Genomic DNA, 14,582 nt, shown 5'->3' with positions numbered 1-14,582 from the left:
ATATATATCTTTTTCCTGTTTTTTATTGAGAAATAACATGCAATTCATAATGTTACATTTTTCATTTTGTTGTAGTCTGGAGAAACAGCTCTGCACGTAGCAGCTCGCTATGGTAACGTGGATGTAGTCCAATACCTGTGCAGTATCCATGCTAACCCTGACCTACCAGACCGGGTGTGTATCACACATGCACGCTTCCACACTGAGTTATACTGCTGTGAACAGCTTTTGTGTGTTGTTTCTTTCATTATTATTATTTTTTTTTTTTAAATAACCATTTTGCTCCTAGAGGTGTTGATACAACATTAAGCAAAAAAAAAGTAGAAAGAAAAATATTTAACTAAAGAAATTGCTTCATGCTTTTTTGACTGCTGACATGAACAAAACGGCGTCGGCGAATATGAAAACCAATCTTTTTTTTGCCACAATTTTTTTTTCAGTGCTTTGAGCTCTCAGTAGTAACTTTAATAAGCTGATATTCACAGTCTTGAAATAAAATATTGCTCATTGGGGACACATCAGTGACTAACATGCTAGATGATTGATTTTTCTATGTCTGTTGTGAGTCACTAAATAAAATAATTCATTTTTTATTGCATAACCAAATTTTTGTTTTAAGCTTTAATAAAGATTAATTATAAAGTGATTGCTTTTTCTATTGTAAACAATAACATATTAGTTTTGCAGCCCACTTTATCTTTTGTGACCTTCCTATTGGACCTTCCTATACTATATTATATTATATTTGAATTTGAGGTGACTATACATCAATACATCATGTGATGGGAACTTGGCACAGACTAATGTTGTTTTAAACACTGTTTCAAGGTTATGATTTTGTTCAGAATGCCAATGACTATTTTGGTAACTTCACAGGAGCAAGAGACCCCTCTGCATTGCGCAGCCTGGCACGGATACTCAGCGGTGGCCCGAGTTTTGTGTGAGGCTGGCTGTGATGTGAACGCCCGAAACCGTGAGGGCGAAAGCCCGCTGCTCACTGCTTCCGCCCGGGGTTTCAAGGACATTGTGGAGTGTCTGCTGGAGCATGGGGCGAACATGGATTCTGTTGATAAGGTGATCACTGACACTTACAAACTTTGAATTTTTCATGGATTAGTCCAGAACTTTAAACTTTAATTTTATTATGACTGGCAAAGTTCTAAGGGTGTGTTTTTAAATTGGTATAGGGTTGGAATGAGACAAATTTATTTAGCATAAAATATTTACCCTTGAAACAATCTGGGTGGTTTCCCAGACAGGGATTAGTTTAAGCCAATAATAAGCCTTAGTTAAATTAGGATATTTAAGTCAATTATAAAAGCATAATTTATAAATAAACATTCCTGTTGTGCATCTTGAGACACAACACTCGCACTGATATATTTAAAGTATTGTCAGAGCAAATTATTTTAAATCAGGACAACACTAACATTTAAGTTAGTCTAGGACTATGCTTAAGCCCTGTTGGGAAACCGCCTCTTAAGGTTCTGAATTGCTCCCATTTATCTTTCGTTACATTTCGTATCCTTGTGTTTGATCATTGATACATTTTCTTTTATTATGACCACAGTCTCGCAGTCAAAAAATAATCCTTTATATCAGTTTTCATGGTGTGTGTGTGTGTGTGTGTGGATCTTTGTATTTCAGGATGGTCACATTGCTCTCCATCTGGCAGTGAGGAGATGTCAGACTGAAGTGGTCAAGTGTTTGCTAAGCCATCACTGTTATGTGGACCACCAGGATCGCCACGGCAACGCACCCCTGCACATTGCCTGCAAGGACGGCAACCTGCCAGTGGTCATCCAACTCTGTGCTGCTAAAGCCAATCTGGATATTCCTAACAAAGTCAGTCCTTGCTGTATCATATGTGCATGTTCATCCTTTAAATGTGTGCCTACATAAATATGCAGGATTATTTCATGGGACCTGATTAGTGATGTGATAATGCTAACAGTAACTCTATGGGAGACCAAATTCGCAGTATACTTAGATTTTGATGTTAGCATGTTGCTAAGCTAATGGTGTGGAACAGCTTGCATGTTGGGACCATGCCATTAAACGCGATCTCCATAGCCAACTCCCTCCAAAGTCCCTCCAGTTGACCATGTTTAATTTGTTGCAGTTGTCATGATACCGATTGCCAAATGTTACATTGTTTTCTATCTGTGTCACTGTTAGTGCCATTTCCATAAAAACAAACTGAAGATTTACGATTCAAGCTGAGGGCTTTACAACTTAGGAGAAACTGAATTATATTTATGCGAAATCGATTTATCATTGTTTTATTCACACTTTAACAATTTTCTGTTTCTTCCTTTTGTTTGTGATAATTCATTCCCAGAAGAACGTGCTTAGAAATGTTTGTGTTTTATTTGTGTGTAGTTTGGAAGAACACCGCTCCACCTGGCAGCTAGTAACGGGGGTCTGGAGGTGGTGCGTCATCTCTGTGTTGCGGGAGCCAACACTGAAGCCGTCACTAATGTAAGTTCAACCGCAGATCCTGGTCCCTTTAGGGTTTGACATGATGAAATCATGGGTGTTGTAGTTGAGTTGAGCAGTTGCATGATTCGATTTTGGCCTCAGACACACAATATAGTCATATTGTGCTACTAGTTATTAATTTATATCAGGTCAGAGCTGTGGAAAGTGCACATGGTTGCGACATAAAACTCTTGTGGTTACTGGCAAATAGCTTCAAATCCAGTTTATTTGTCCTGATCCTATTCCCATTCTCTCTCCCTCCACTTTCCTGTCTGCTCTAATATATATGTACTCTCAGGGAATTGTCTTTTAGTTTTTTCTCTCAATTTTTAACAGAGGTGGCATTTAGCATCAGATTTTGCATTAGCTCTATGTTGATATGGATGTGTGTGTGGACTACACCAGTGTACCTTCTTTATATGTTCTCAGAGATTTGTGCATTCTCTGCACGCATCAATTCTCAGATGTCTGTAATGCAATGATGTTTCTGCAGGTCAGCACAATACAATGGCTTCTCGAGAGCGAAGCTTATTAATGAGAATTGCCCACAGAGCCACCAGAGAATAATTGTTCACAGTGAAGGACAACATGCCCCATCCATACCCCTTGCCAAACTGTTATCAATCAATAACCCACATGTCCCCCCAAACAGCCCACACACCCCCACTCATGCCCCCCTACCTAGACAGCCCTCCTCCACATTGTTAATATTGTATACTGGCTGATGCACAATGCATGTTGCAGCACACAGGAATTTAACAATCTATAATTTATTGCCAGAGGTGTATGGGTCAGCAGCTTAAAGGGAATAAATGATTCACATGCAGATTGATGTAGCCTGTGAATAAGTGCTGTGCAATATAAAAAAGCCTAAGAAAATCATTATTTGTTCAAATAAAATTTGTACTCAACCATAATTTCAACAGTTGCCAAAATGTTTAATGAAATAACTTAAATACAGCAATAAATATAGTTAATGGCAAGGTTAAAAATGATAAATGCTTGTTGTCTACAGATTTTTGTTTTATTTATAAATATATTTATATATATAAACTTATATATATAAAACTAAAATCTGTAGACAACAAGCATTTATAATTTTTAACTTTATTTATAATTTTTAATATATAGTTATTTTTTATTTAAATGCACCAATAGCAAATGCATTGTAATAAACAGTAATATAATATTTAACTACATCAATATATTTGATAACATGGCGCTCTTGCATGCTTGATTCTGATTTGTCAGTGGCATCATTCCAGGTTTTATTCAAAGATAACAACGCCTGAAATAACAATACAGCCTTATCTGGGTACTGCGGGTCATCTTTTAATTTTTTGAAAAAAAAAATTCTGATGAACATAAAGAAAGATATTTTGAGAAATGTTTGTAACCAAACCGTTCGTGGAGCCCATTCACTTCCATAGTATAATTTTTTCCTACTATGGAAGTGAATGGGGTCCACAAACGGTTTGGTTACAAACATTTATAAAAATATCTTCCTTTGTGTTCTTCAGAACAAAAAAATTCATACAGGTTTGTAACAACATGAGAATAAGTAAATGATGACAGAATTTTAAAAATGCCAGACAAAGACTTACAGTACATAATAAGTAACAAAAAGTATAAATATAAAGTGAATGGTCGCCCTACTGTATATTTCTTGCTTGCTTCTTGATTTGTTTTTGTTCATCCCATGCGAGTACCATACAGTACATTTTTCATGTCTCCAAGACTATAATGATGCCATGGTCTCATGTGTCAAACAAACAGTAGGTTCTCTTCCCTCACATCAGGACTCCATTCAGCCCTGAGATATTCAAGACATCTTTAATCTTTTGGGAGACAAAAAATCAATAAATAAATGCAAATCTGTCCTCAGGGGGACAGGTTGTGGGAGACGAGTAGACATAAACAAAAAATGCTCGGGGATAAAGAAAATGGAAGGAGAAAATGGGTTTTGGATGACCGACTTTGCAGTCATATCTTTTAAATGCTCTGTATTAGATGAGAATAATTACAGTGCATTGTAGCTCTCCTATTACTCTCCTTTTATCCATTTTTGAACACCTCTGCCGTGTTCACGTTCTGTATGGCTCTCATTTGCCTATTCATGTTACGGGGGGGTCTTGTGGGCTCTCGTTTAGATGGAAGCTGGTTAATTTCTCCCCATTGGTTTGTGAGGAACACAGCTGTTTCTGGCTCTGTGGTTTGTGCTCGTGGCCCCAGGTGTTAGGTTGAATTGTGTGTGCGTGTCCCTTGGTGCTAAATCATTAATGGTTTTAAGTCAAGCGGTGGTTTTACTACAACTATGGTGGGTTTTGGGTAAAGAGGGCTTAAAATAAAGACTTATTTAAGGTTTATGTATGGAGTAGCACCATTGAGATACATTTCGTATACTGTTAGTTTTGGTGGTTTTACATATGACCTTGAGGTTCTGTGGTTATGCCTCGTCCTCCCCAGCTAGTCTCTCCCAAGGCTGATTTTTTCCAGTCACATGTGCTTCTCCTGGGAAGTTACTGTTGATGTACATGTTGGGCCGTTTAATGCTCTGTTTGTATCATCCTGACAAAGACTAAGGGTTTTAAGTGCTAGCATTAGAGCAAGCCGCAAAGGAGTGTAAATGAATTTAAAATGCATGTACTGTATTTTATGGGCATGTACAAAACAACTTTTTCATAAATGACTAGTAGTTAGGTGGTCCTAACGACTAGTTGGTGTAACAGAAGCCTTTTAATGGGGTGAAACAGGGAAATGATTGTAGGAGCCCACTGGTGTAGGGGGTCCAAAGGATTCTTAAGGGGGCGTGTACCCAAGGTGTTTGTGCCTGCAGCCAGTGTATGTTTTTCGATGGTTTCCGATGGAAGCGCCACGCTTTTCAAATACAGCAGGGTCATTCTTTGTGGTGGCAAGAGGTGTCCCTCTACTTTAAAACAGTTGAAATAAACTTTAAATAACAACAAATTATAAAATGTTTTCTATGTTTGTATCCTACAGGATAAAAAAGCCCTTGAAGCCAATTTTTCTTTGTGCACATATAAGATAAATTTTATTAACATTCTTTTTAGAGAATTTAAAAAATATTTTCCTATAGAATTATAAAAAAAATTTAGATTATCATTATCAAAAATTATCATTACCGCATTATGATATTACATTAAATATATGTATTTACAAACTCATGTTTCGGTTATGAGAACTAATAAGTTGTCAAGGTACTATGACAAACAAAATTTCAACTTTTATCTGGAGAGAAAAAATAAGAACTGCTTACCTGGTAGCCATCTTTAGTGTCACAGTCAATTATGTCCCTTCCAACTAATTATTTTTTTATATTTTTTTTTTTTGAAAATGTTAGTTCCTTGAGGGCTTAAACAATGATTGAAATTTGTTGCAGAGGATGAGAAAATTGGTCTTGGGCACATTTATATTCCTTATTATTGTCTCTACATTTACCAATGATCACCAAATACCACGTTTCTTTACTGTAAATGTTTATAACATAACATGCACTGAAGCTTTTTATTTTTTAGATTTTTTAATTATAAATATTTCCATGTCAAAGAACCCAAATCCAGTTATGGACACGTTGCGATAAAGAAAGTTTTCCTTTTAAATGTAGAAAAAAACAACAAAATTGGTTTGTATGATGTCATTTGAAATCATGTGCAAAATAGTACATGAAGAGATGTTTGTAACTGTATGCTTCTTATTTTGATACTCTTACTTTCATTTCATTTTTTAAATAAAAATGTTTCATGACACCCCACAAGTCTAATTTCGCGAGAATCACCCAAAATGAGCATATTAGCAAAAAAGTGGAGTGTCCTTTTAAAACACTGCTGCAAAAATATTACAGGTCCTAACTATTCATTGAGTGAATGACAGACTTCCACACAGACTGATGGATGATAAAGTTACTTCTTATACAAGTTTAATCTTTATTGAACAGTACTCAAATAACTAAACAAGTTATTCTTATCAATGCCAATGAGCTTCCCCATTATTCTTCATTTGCCACACCAAGACTCAAGTACAGACTTTTCTACTGTTAATATGTCATGGTGGTGGTGATCATGTTCATTCATATCATAAACCGAAATCGGATCGGTAATGGAAAAAGTGGATCGGCCCACCCCTAATCATAATCATTCTGATATTGTAAAGACAGCATTACACCCATAATTAGTTTTCAATTATAATCATCACTATACGCACTATACGTCTCCAGCAGCTTTTGTAATATATATTGTGGGTCACGACGTTGAGCTGTAAGGTGATATTCCCCCTCTGTCTTTCTCACTTTCTCTTGTTTACTTCTCACTTCTCTTTTACACCCTCCAAACTCACTGTCTGTCTGGCTATATCCTAACTCTCTATCTATCCGTCTATCGAGCTTTAAATTGTGTAGGATGGACAAGTAATACTGAGCAGATCAAAGGCTGATGGACTTTTATTTATCCAGCTTTACTCATTCATCTGTGTCAACGGACGCCTTGCGCTCCCTGTATTGCCAGTAATGTTCTTTCGCTGCACTTTATCCATCACTGTCATTTGTCTCTCTCTCTCTCTCTCTCTCTCTCTCTCTCTCTCTCTCTCTCTCTCCTGCAGGATGGAAAGACAGCAGAAGATCTTGCGAATGCTGAGCAGCAGGAGTATGTCGCAATGCTGCTGGCCAAGCTGAGGAAGGTACAAGTCTTTATTATTTGTCTCACTCGAACTAAGGGACACCAGTGTTATATAAATGCTTTGTTTTAGAAATATGTTTTAGAAATAAATCGTATGATAGTTTGTTTGTATGATGGTGTGTTATTCACTGATAATCTTAGATCTGCCAAATTTTGGATGATGTTCACGTCTGTACCCAAAATGGGACAATAATGCCATCAACTTCAAAATGGCAGTAATTCTTATATGTTCATAGCCAGGCAAGATTATGAATGAATAATGGGGGCGGCACGGTGGCTCATTGGGTAGCACTTTTGCCTCACAACAAAAAGGTCCCTGGTAGGTCAGGTGGCCTTTCTGTGTGGAGTTTGGATGTTCTCAATGTTTCAGCGTGGGTTTCCTCCCACAGGCCAAAAACATTCAAGTTAGATTCCAAATTGCCCCTCCCCTAACCTGTGTATGGATTAACTTGTGTGGATCAACTTGTGTATGGATTAACCGGTTCTTGCCATGAAAATAGCCATATATGCTGGACTGGTGTGAAGAATAATGAAAGATGAAAGAATAATGACTTAAAAAGCTTTACACTGCAAGAATATGGTAAAAAAAATATTGCCCTTATGCTGTCACTGTGGTAGTACCCATTCAAAAAGTGCACCTTTGAATCTAAAGAGTAGGGGTGTCCTCGACTAAGGATTTACATATTCGAATCAGAATTTTCGAATCTTTCCATAGTCGACCGATAGTCGAATCATCTATGTTTGTGTGCATGGGTTGGGAGGGGGCCAGACAAGGTACAAATTGGTAACTTTTATTTTCTTTCACAAGCAGCACACATAAACAACTGTCTGATAAAGTGACCAAAACTGTCTTTCAAGTAATAAACGAAGACAAAACTGAGGATGCATTTATATATATATTTTTTAAGGTAAAATGTAAGGCAACATTTGTTTAATTATTCCTCATAACATTTTAAAGCCACGATCTACAGAACATCAAACAAAAATACATTTGATAACTAAACCTAAAAAAATAACAAAGGTGATCCTGCCTTGGAAACTCCGGCTACAATTCAGTGTTTTTATTTAATTTGGAGATAGCGCGTCAAAGCAGTCATGACCAAAAAAAACCGACAAATGAGAAATGACAAATAATTTGTGATTGTGACTGTAAATGATAAAAACTAATCTTTATATACAATTCATTAAACTTTAATTTATAACAAGAAAAACACTGAAATTAATGATTTTATAGACACTACGCGTTATTATTTTGCACAGAAATACCTGCTTTGACTTTGATCATCTCTGTATTAACTTTAGAAAAAGAAAGACCGGATGATATTATTTATTTCAGGAATCTCTTTGCTATCATTTGAAAGTGAACACCGACTGACCATAATATTAAATCACAAGAAAGACATTCGTGTCAGGCAGAAATAGGTTCGGTGCAGATACTTCCGTTTCATCACCGAAATAAAAAAACGGCTTACCTGTTTTGTAGTTTAACTTTAAGATAGACAATATAACCACTCTGTTTTAAATACATTTTAAAAACTTATACTCGTCGAAAAACATCCGTTTTTTTATGTTTAGTTTGATGAACTCCTAAATATGAGACGCATGCAGAGCACCTAGCCCGTTCGGCTAAATTACATGCGCAAGCATGGCCAGCACGCAATAGCGCAACATCGATACAACGAAAAGCTATCCAAAATTTACATACTTAAATTAGATCGGAATTTACGTTTATAATAAATACAATTTTTTAATAAAATAAGGTCAAAAGTAATAAAGTGAAGAACAAATATGCAAAATGCCTCAAGTGCACGGAAAAAAAACACAAGCCAAATAGTTAAATCAGATAACCCAAAGTGATTTATAAATAAAATAAAATATAGAAATTATTAAAAGAACGAAAGTCATAGTTTAATTTGTCAGCTTTGTCTTTTAAATGTCGAAACAAAGAGGCAAGGCTTTATTAACATAGAGACCTCTTATGGACGTGAAGCCCGGTCACAGGGGTTGTTGGATTTATTAACGCATTTAAAAAATATTTATTGAAAGCTGCTACTTCACATATTATTTGCAGCATTATCATAATATGCAGTATATTAATATATTGTGAGAAAGCTGTTATATGTGAAATCAGATAATGTGTGCACCCATAAGCCAAAATTGAATGATCCTCATTTCATAACACATCTGCGACGATTTGACTATGAGATTGGTAGTCGAATCAGGCTTCTCCTATCGATGCATCGAATCTTCGACTATTCGGGGTCACCCCTACTAAAGAGTTTATATTAGTACATCAAAGGTACCAAATGTCTGCATATCTGTACAATAATAGGACAAGTGAAAGCTAAGGACCATTTTTTGACCTTTTGTTTTTGACATAATTTGAAACTGCATTAACACATAAAAATAGAAAGAAGACCATTAACAGTTTTGTACATATTCACAATACAATTACACCTATAATCAACAAAAATGTGATGCTTCAGACTAACACTAGTCTAGTACAGTATCAAGCATTAACCCAAATATAATTTTTTACATTGTGTGCAGTGTTCTGTGGTATTCTGTAGATTATCATGTAAATACAACGGTACAACTACATGCTAATCCATGATACAGCGGAGAAAATAAATATTTGACACATCAGCATTTTTATCAGTAAGCGGATTTCTAAGTGGGCTATTGACACAAAATTTCCACCAGATGTAGCCATCAAGCCAAATATTGAATTCATACAAAGAAATCAGAACATTTAAGTATACAAGTTGAGTCATAATAAATAAAGTAAAATGACACAGGGAATATGATTAAACACATGAAGGAACAAAGTGGAAAATGGCATAGAAAGCCAAAAGATCACCTGAAATCGGTCACTATTGAGAGAGAAACCCTGGCACACAGGAAATATTTATGTAGCAGAGTATGATGACATTAGCACTTTATAGTAGCTACACAGTACTAACAGTACAGGACTTTCTCTAAGAGTTATTGGGGCAGTTTCCCGGACAGGACTTATCTTAGTCCCAGACTAAAATGCATGTGTGAGCTTCCTTACTTTAAAAACACCTTGTACTGACATATCTTAACATATATCAGTGCCATTGTTTTGTCTCTAGATGCACACCTGAATTTATTTATTTTGTTTGTAAAAACGACTTAAATATCCTAATATAACCAAGGCGTAGTCTTGAATTAATCTAAACCCTGTCCAGGAAACCGCCCCATTATGTCTTAAATGCTTGTCATTGTATTGCCTCAATAGCTCTGATTAGATACACAGCTTAGGTTTTTGGTTTATTATTAACCACAAACTTAACGAAGGGTCATTTTATTTGACATAACAAAATGTTGTACATGACATCAGCACTTTGGTATTTTTTTATATTGCATTCAACACTCAATTGCCCGACTCAGGGTAGCCATAAAGTGCCTATAAATTCAACTCATTAGGATTCACTACACATTCTCACTCACATTACCATTGTGTCATCAGTCCATATGTCACACTGTAACGTGATTGGATCGTGTTAATTTACACGGCCCTTGCGATTGGTCTGACAGGACAACCACAAGGCCATTTACATCCAGCAGCTGCGGCCTACGCAGACCCTCCAACCCCGTATCAAACTCAAGCTGTTCGGCCACTCGGGAGCAGGGAAGAGCACTTTGGTGGAGTCTTTAAAGTGCGGAATCTTGCGGAGTTTCTTCCGGAGAAGAAGGACCAGGCTGAACAACCCTGTCCGACATCCGGCCTCACCTGCCACTTCCAAACCTTCAGGTACAGTAGGTTTGTTTTATGAGTGCCCTGAAGTTTCAGTCACCGAAAATGACAAATTCAGTATCTGTGTGCTTAGAGTTGCCAAACATCCAGCACTTCTAGAGTTTTTATCCTCACACGTTCCCAGATTAACAAATTCACGTCATCTATCTCTATTATTAGAAGGTGGAATCGCATCAGTGTCAAGAGATATTTATAAAGCTTGTTTTTTTTCCACAAATACTGCCGCTGCCAAACTGAAGGAGTCTCACGGTATCTGTAGGGAAAGTTTCTATAAAAAGCCAAAGTTCAAAAAGGTGTTGATTGTGTGAGACACATGCACCACAGTGTGACTAACACTTTTGCAAGTAAAAAAAATCTTGAGGAATCAGACACCGTATATCTCTAAATGAGAGTTGCTTATACTGTAGCACTTAATTTGTCCGAAATGTACCTCTTCAGATAAGCAGAGAAGTAAAAATACAGTTTTTTTTCTTTTTTGGAAGTTAAGGGTTTATTTTTTATATCACAAGAATATAGCATTAAGTGACAGCATTTACTAAGTATTTTGATTTTGTCAGCACTGGTAGTTAAAACTAGAGTTTTGGTAAAGAGCTCCCCCATGTGGTTGGTTACAACATAATCAAATGCTTTGATTTGAATGATTAGACTTTAATGTATTATAATAGACATCATTTAAATATTCCAAAAATTCCAAATTGTATTCTTTTGTTTATATATTCCCTATGTATTCATCCAGTTGACCGTCTCTGTATTTTCTCCTTCTGTTTATGTGTTTGTTGGTGAAATTGTGTGTGTAGTGTCTGTCAGTATCTCTAACTTGTATCCAGGCTGTGAGAATGTTAGCGTGCGTAGTCGCAGTATGATGTTTGAGCCCAGTTTGACCAAAGGAGTGCTGGAGGTCTTTAGTCCGGTACACAATGCTCTCTCCACGGCTGATGACACCGCCACCAAAGCCATCGACATCCAGAATGCCAACGTCAATGGTTAGTTATTTTTTTGTTTTATTGTTATGTTATCATTTACATATTTTGCAACAGTATATACATTACAGGTATAGTCAGACTGATCGAACATCACTTTTCTGAGGTATATACTGTATCTACGAGCGTCAAGGTTATTTTTAGTGGTCTAAAGTCAGTCCGTCTCACATTTACACAGGTATCCTAGCAGAATAGCCACAGATATGTACTGTAGTTCAACACATTACGCACATGTGCCACAAAGTAAAGTCTCAGGATACTTCATTTGGCATATCTATTTCTAGGTTTTATTATTTTAACCTAACAAGAATGTTTTTGCTTTAAAGGAGTCACTTATATATTGTTTAATTTGTTTAGGTATACAGTAAGTGTCCTTATCCTTCCTGAAGCCGCTGTATATTTTAAATACCTGTGTCTGTGTATATGTGTGCTCTTTCAGGTGTTGGAGACTTTAGTATATGGGAGTTCTCTGGTAATCCTGTCTACTACTGCACATATGATTACTTTGCTGCGAATGACACGGCAGCGATTCACCTGGTTTTATTCAGTCTGGAGGATCCGTACGAGACTCAGCTCAACCAGGTCACATACTGGCTCAACTGCCTCAAGGCTCTCACACTGCCTGAGGACAACATCGGTATGTGTGTGTGTGTGTGTTTATCTCTTGAGACTAAAGTGTGTAGAGTATAGATTTTTTTCCTCTGAAGGGTTTTCCATTATAATAATTACAGGTATCAGCTGAAACCGTTAGATGCTTGATTAAGAGGTCTTGGAAGAAGTACTTTGCTCAGTTTTCTATATTTTACTGAATAATGTGCGGTGTTATTATACAACATCAATGCTGTAATTGTTGTTTTTATAATTGACTTGGTGTTTTGAAGGAATATAAAATAACAATTTTCTGTTTCTTTTGTGTTTTGTAAAGAATCTGTATAATTTTAGTTATATTCAGTAGTTTCTGTAAGTCATACTGTTTAAACTTGATTTCCATAATGATTCAGAACAACATTTACTAACCAACCTTATGTTTCATCCATTTACCCTGAGCTTTTTTACCAGAACACTCTGAAAGTGAATTGATTATAATAATAATAATGGAATAACATGAAATGCAAATTTATTAAGTTAATCACAAATATTCCAGATGAGGAATTTCGCCCTTTATATTATTGTTGTAGTGTAGATAATAGAGCATTTATTACGCATTACACCAGTACCGGTCCTAGATGTTGGGGGGCCCTAAGCAAACCTCTGTGAGGGGCCCCTGTCAGTGCATTCATAAAACCCATTTATTGTTTCAGCTTAATTGTTAACTGACTGCATATTGTATTATCTTATAGCTGTATATTATTCCCATATGGACATTTCTTTGACACCCACCTCTGACTGATAAACTTTTCTGATTATAACATGAAACATGCATTTGCTGTAAAGCTGTTTTGATTTAAAATGTGTTGTGAGAAGCACTAAAAAATAAACCGGATTTAAATTTAAATCAAATTCAATGTAAATACATAATGTTAATAATAATAATAATAATTCCTTACATTTATATAGCGCTTTTCTCAGTACCCAAAGTGCTTTACATATGAACGGGGGAATCTCCTCAACCACCACCAATGTGCAGCATACACCTGGATGATGCGACGGCAGCCATATTGCGCCAGAACGCTCACCACACACCAGCTTCTTAGTGGAGAGGAGACAGAGTGATATAGCCAATTAGTATGAGGGATGATTAGTAGGCCAATGGGCAAGTTTTGGCCAGGATGCCGGGGCACACCCCTACTCTTTTTCGAAGGACATCCTGGGATTTTTAATGACCACAGAGAGTCAGGACCTCGGGGTCTCATCCGAAGGACAGTGCTTTTTTTGACAGTATAGTAATTTACCAACCTAATTAAACTGAAAGACAAACACATTAAAGTGCATAAATGTGTTTTACTTCGTTTACTAACATAAATGATTACTTAATTACTGAAAATTACTTATCATAAAGGGCAAACGAAACAGCGATCATTTCTCAAGTCGCATATATGCTGCATACGTCATCAAGCTTGCTTTATTTAAATTAACTTAATTTCATTCCCAAGTCATAATCATATTATAACAATTTACCGTTAACTAAGAATAAATTGTCAACTTTATACTTGTTAATATTCTGTTAAAATGCAGCTGATCTCTAAAGCTGCAGCCTTCGGATTGGGAAACTTTTTGCGAAGAGTATTTTTAAAAACCTGCATACATCTGCATGTTTGCAAATTATTAACATTATAGCATCTTGTTTACATTAAACATAATAGTCATTTTGATATGGTATAATGGTATTTAAATTATTTTGAGATCAAGGGGCCCCTAGTGGTGCGGGGCCTTTGCAAATGATGCGAAATTTGTGTATTGGAAGGACCGGCACTGCATTACACTGTAAATAAAGTTATTTAACCTTAAAAGGTAAGTACCTGGTTGCTTGAAAAATTTTAATACCAAATCACACTTCTAGCCAATCAGAACTGACATCGTTGCCTGGGTTGCGTATGTGTGGGGCAGGTCTATCAAAAGATGGTCCAGATTCTATTGGGGTAGGGGTGTGATTGTTTAGGTGATTTCAGATATCAACACTGGCTTTTAAACATCGTGCACTCCGCCTTT

General features: G+C 36.3%; 1 protein-coding gene across 1 annotated transcript in view; it reads left to right on the top strand.

Annotated features, from left to right (window-relative positions):
- dapk1 (death-associated protein kinase 1) overlaps positions 1 to 14,582 on the top strand; it is an 86,469-nt gene that overhangs the window by 61,515 nt on the left and 10,372 nt on the right. Inside the window, exons 15-22 of the mRNA XM_065267241.2 lie at positions 76 to 174; positions 877 to 1,074; positions 1,648 to 1,845; positions 2,383 to 2,481; positions 7,096 to 7,173; positions 10,734 to 10,950; positions 11,751 to 11,936; positions 12,373 to 12,570. Coding sequence (XP_065123313.2) covers positions 76 to 174; positions 877 to 1,074; positions 1,648 to 1,845; positions 2,383 to 2,481; positions 7,096 to 7,173; positions 10,734 to 10,950; positions 11,751 to 11,936; positions 12,373 to 12,570 — 1,273 coding nt within the window. The remainder of the gene's footprint in view (positions 1 to 75; positions 175 to 876; positions 1,075 to 1,647; positions 1,846 to 2,382; positions 2,482 to 7,095; positions 7,174 to 10,733; positions 10,951 to 11,750; positions 11,937 to 12,372; positions 12,571 to 14,582) is intronic.

Source organism: Paramisgurnus dabryanus, chromosome 5 (genome assembly GCF_030506205.2).
Source record: "Paramisgurnus dabryanus chromosome 5, PD_genome_1.1, whole genome shotgun sequence".
Taxonomy (NCBI): domain Eukaryota; kingdom Metazoa; phylum Chordata; class Actinopteri; order Cypriniformes; family Cobitidae; genus Paramisgurnus; species Paramisgurnus dabryanus.
Note: the sequence above shows the minus strand (reverse complement) of the source record. Positions and strands in the feature narration are given on the sequence as shown.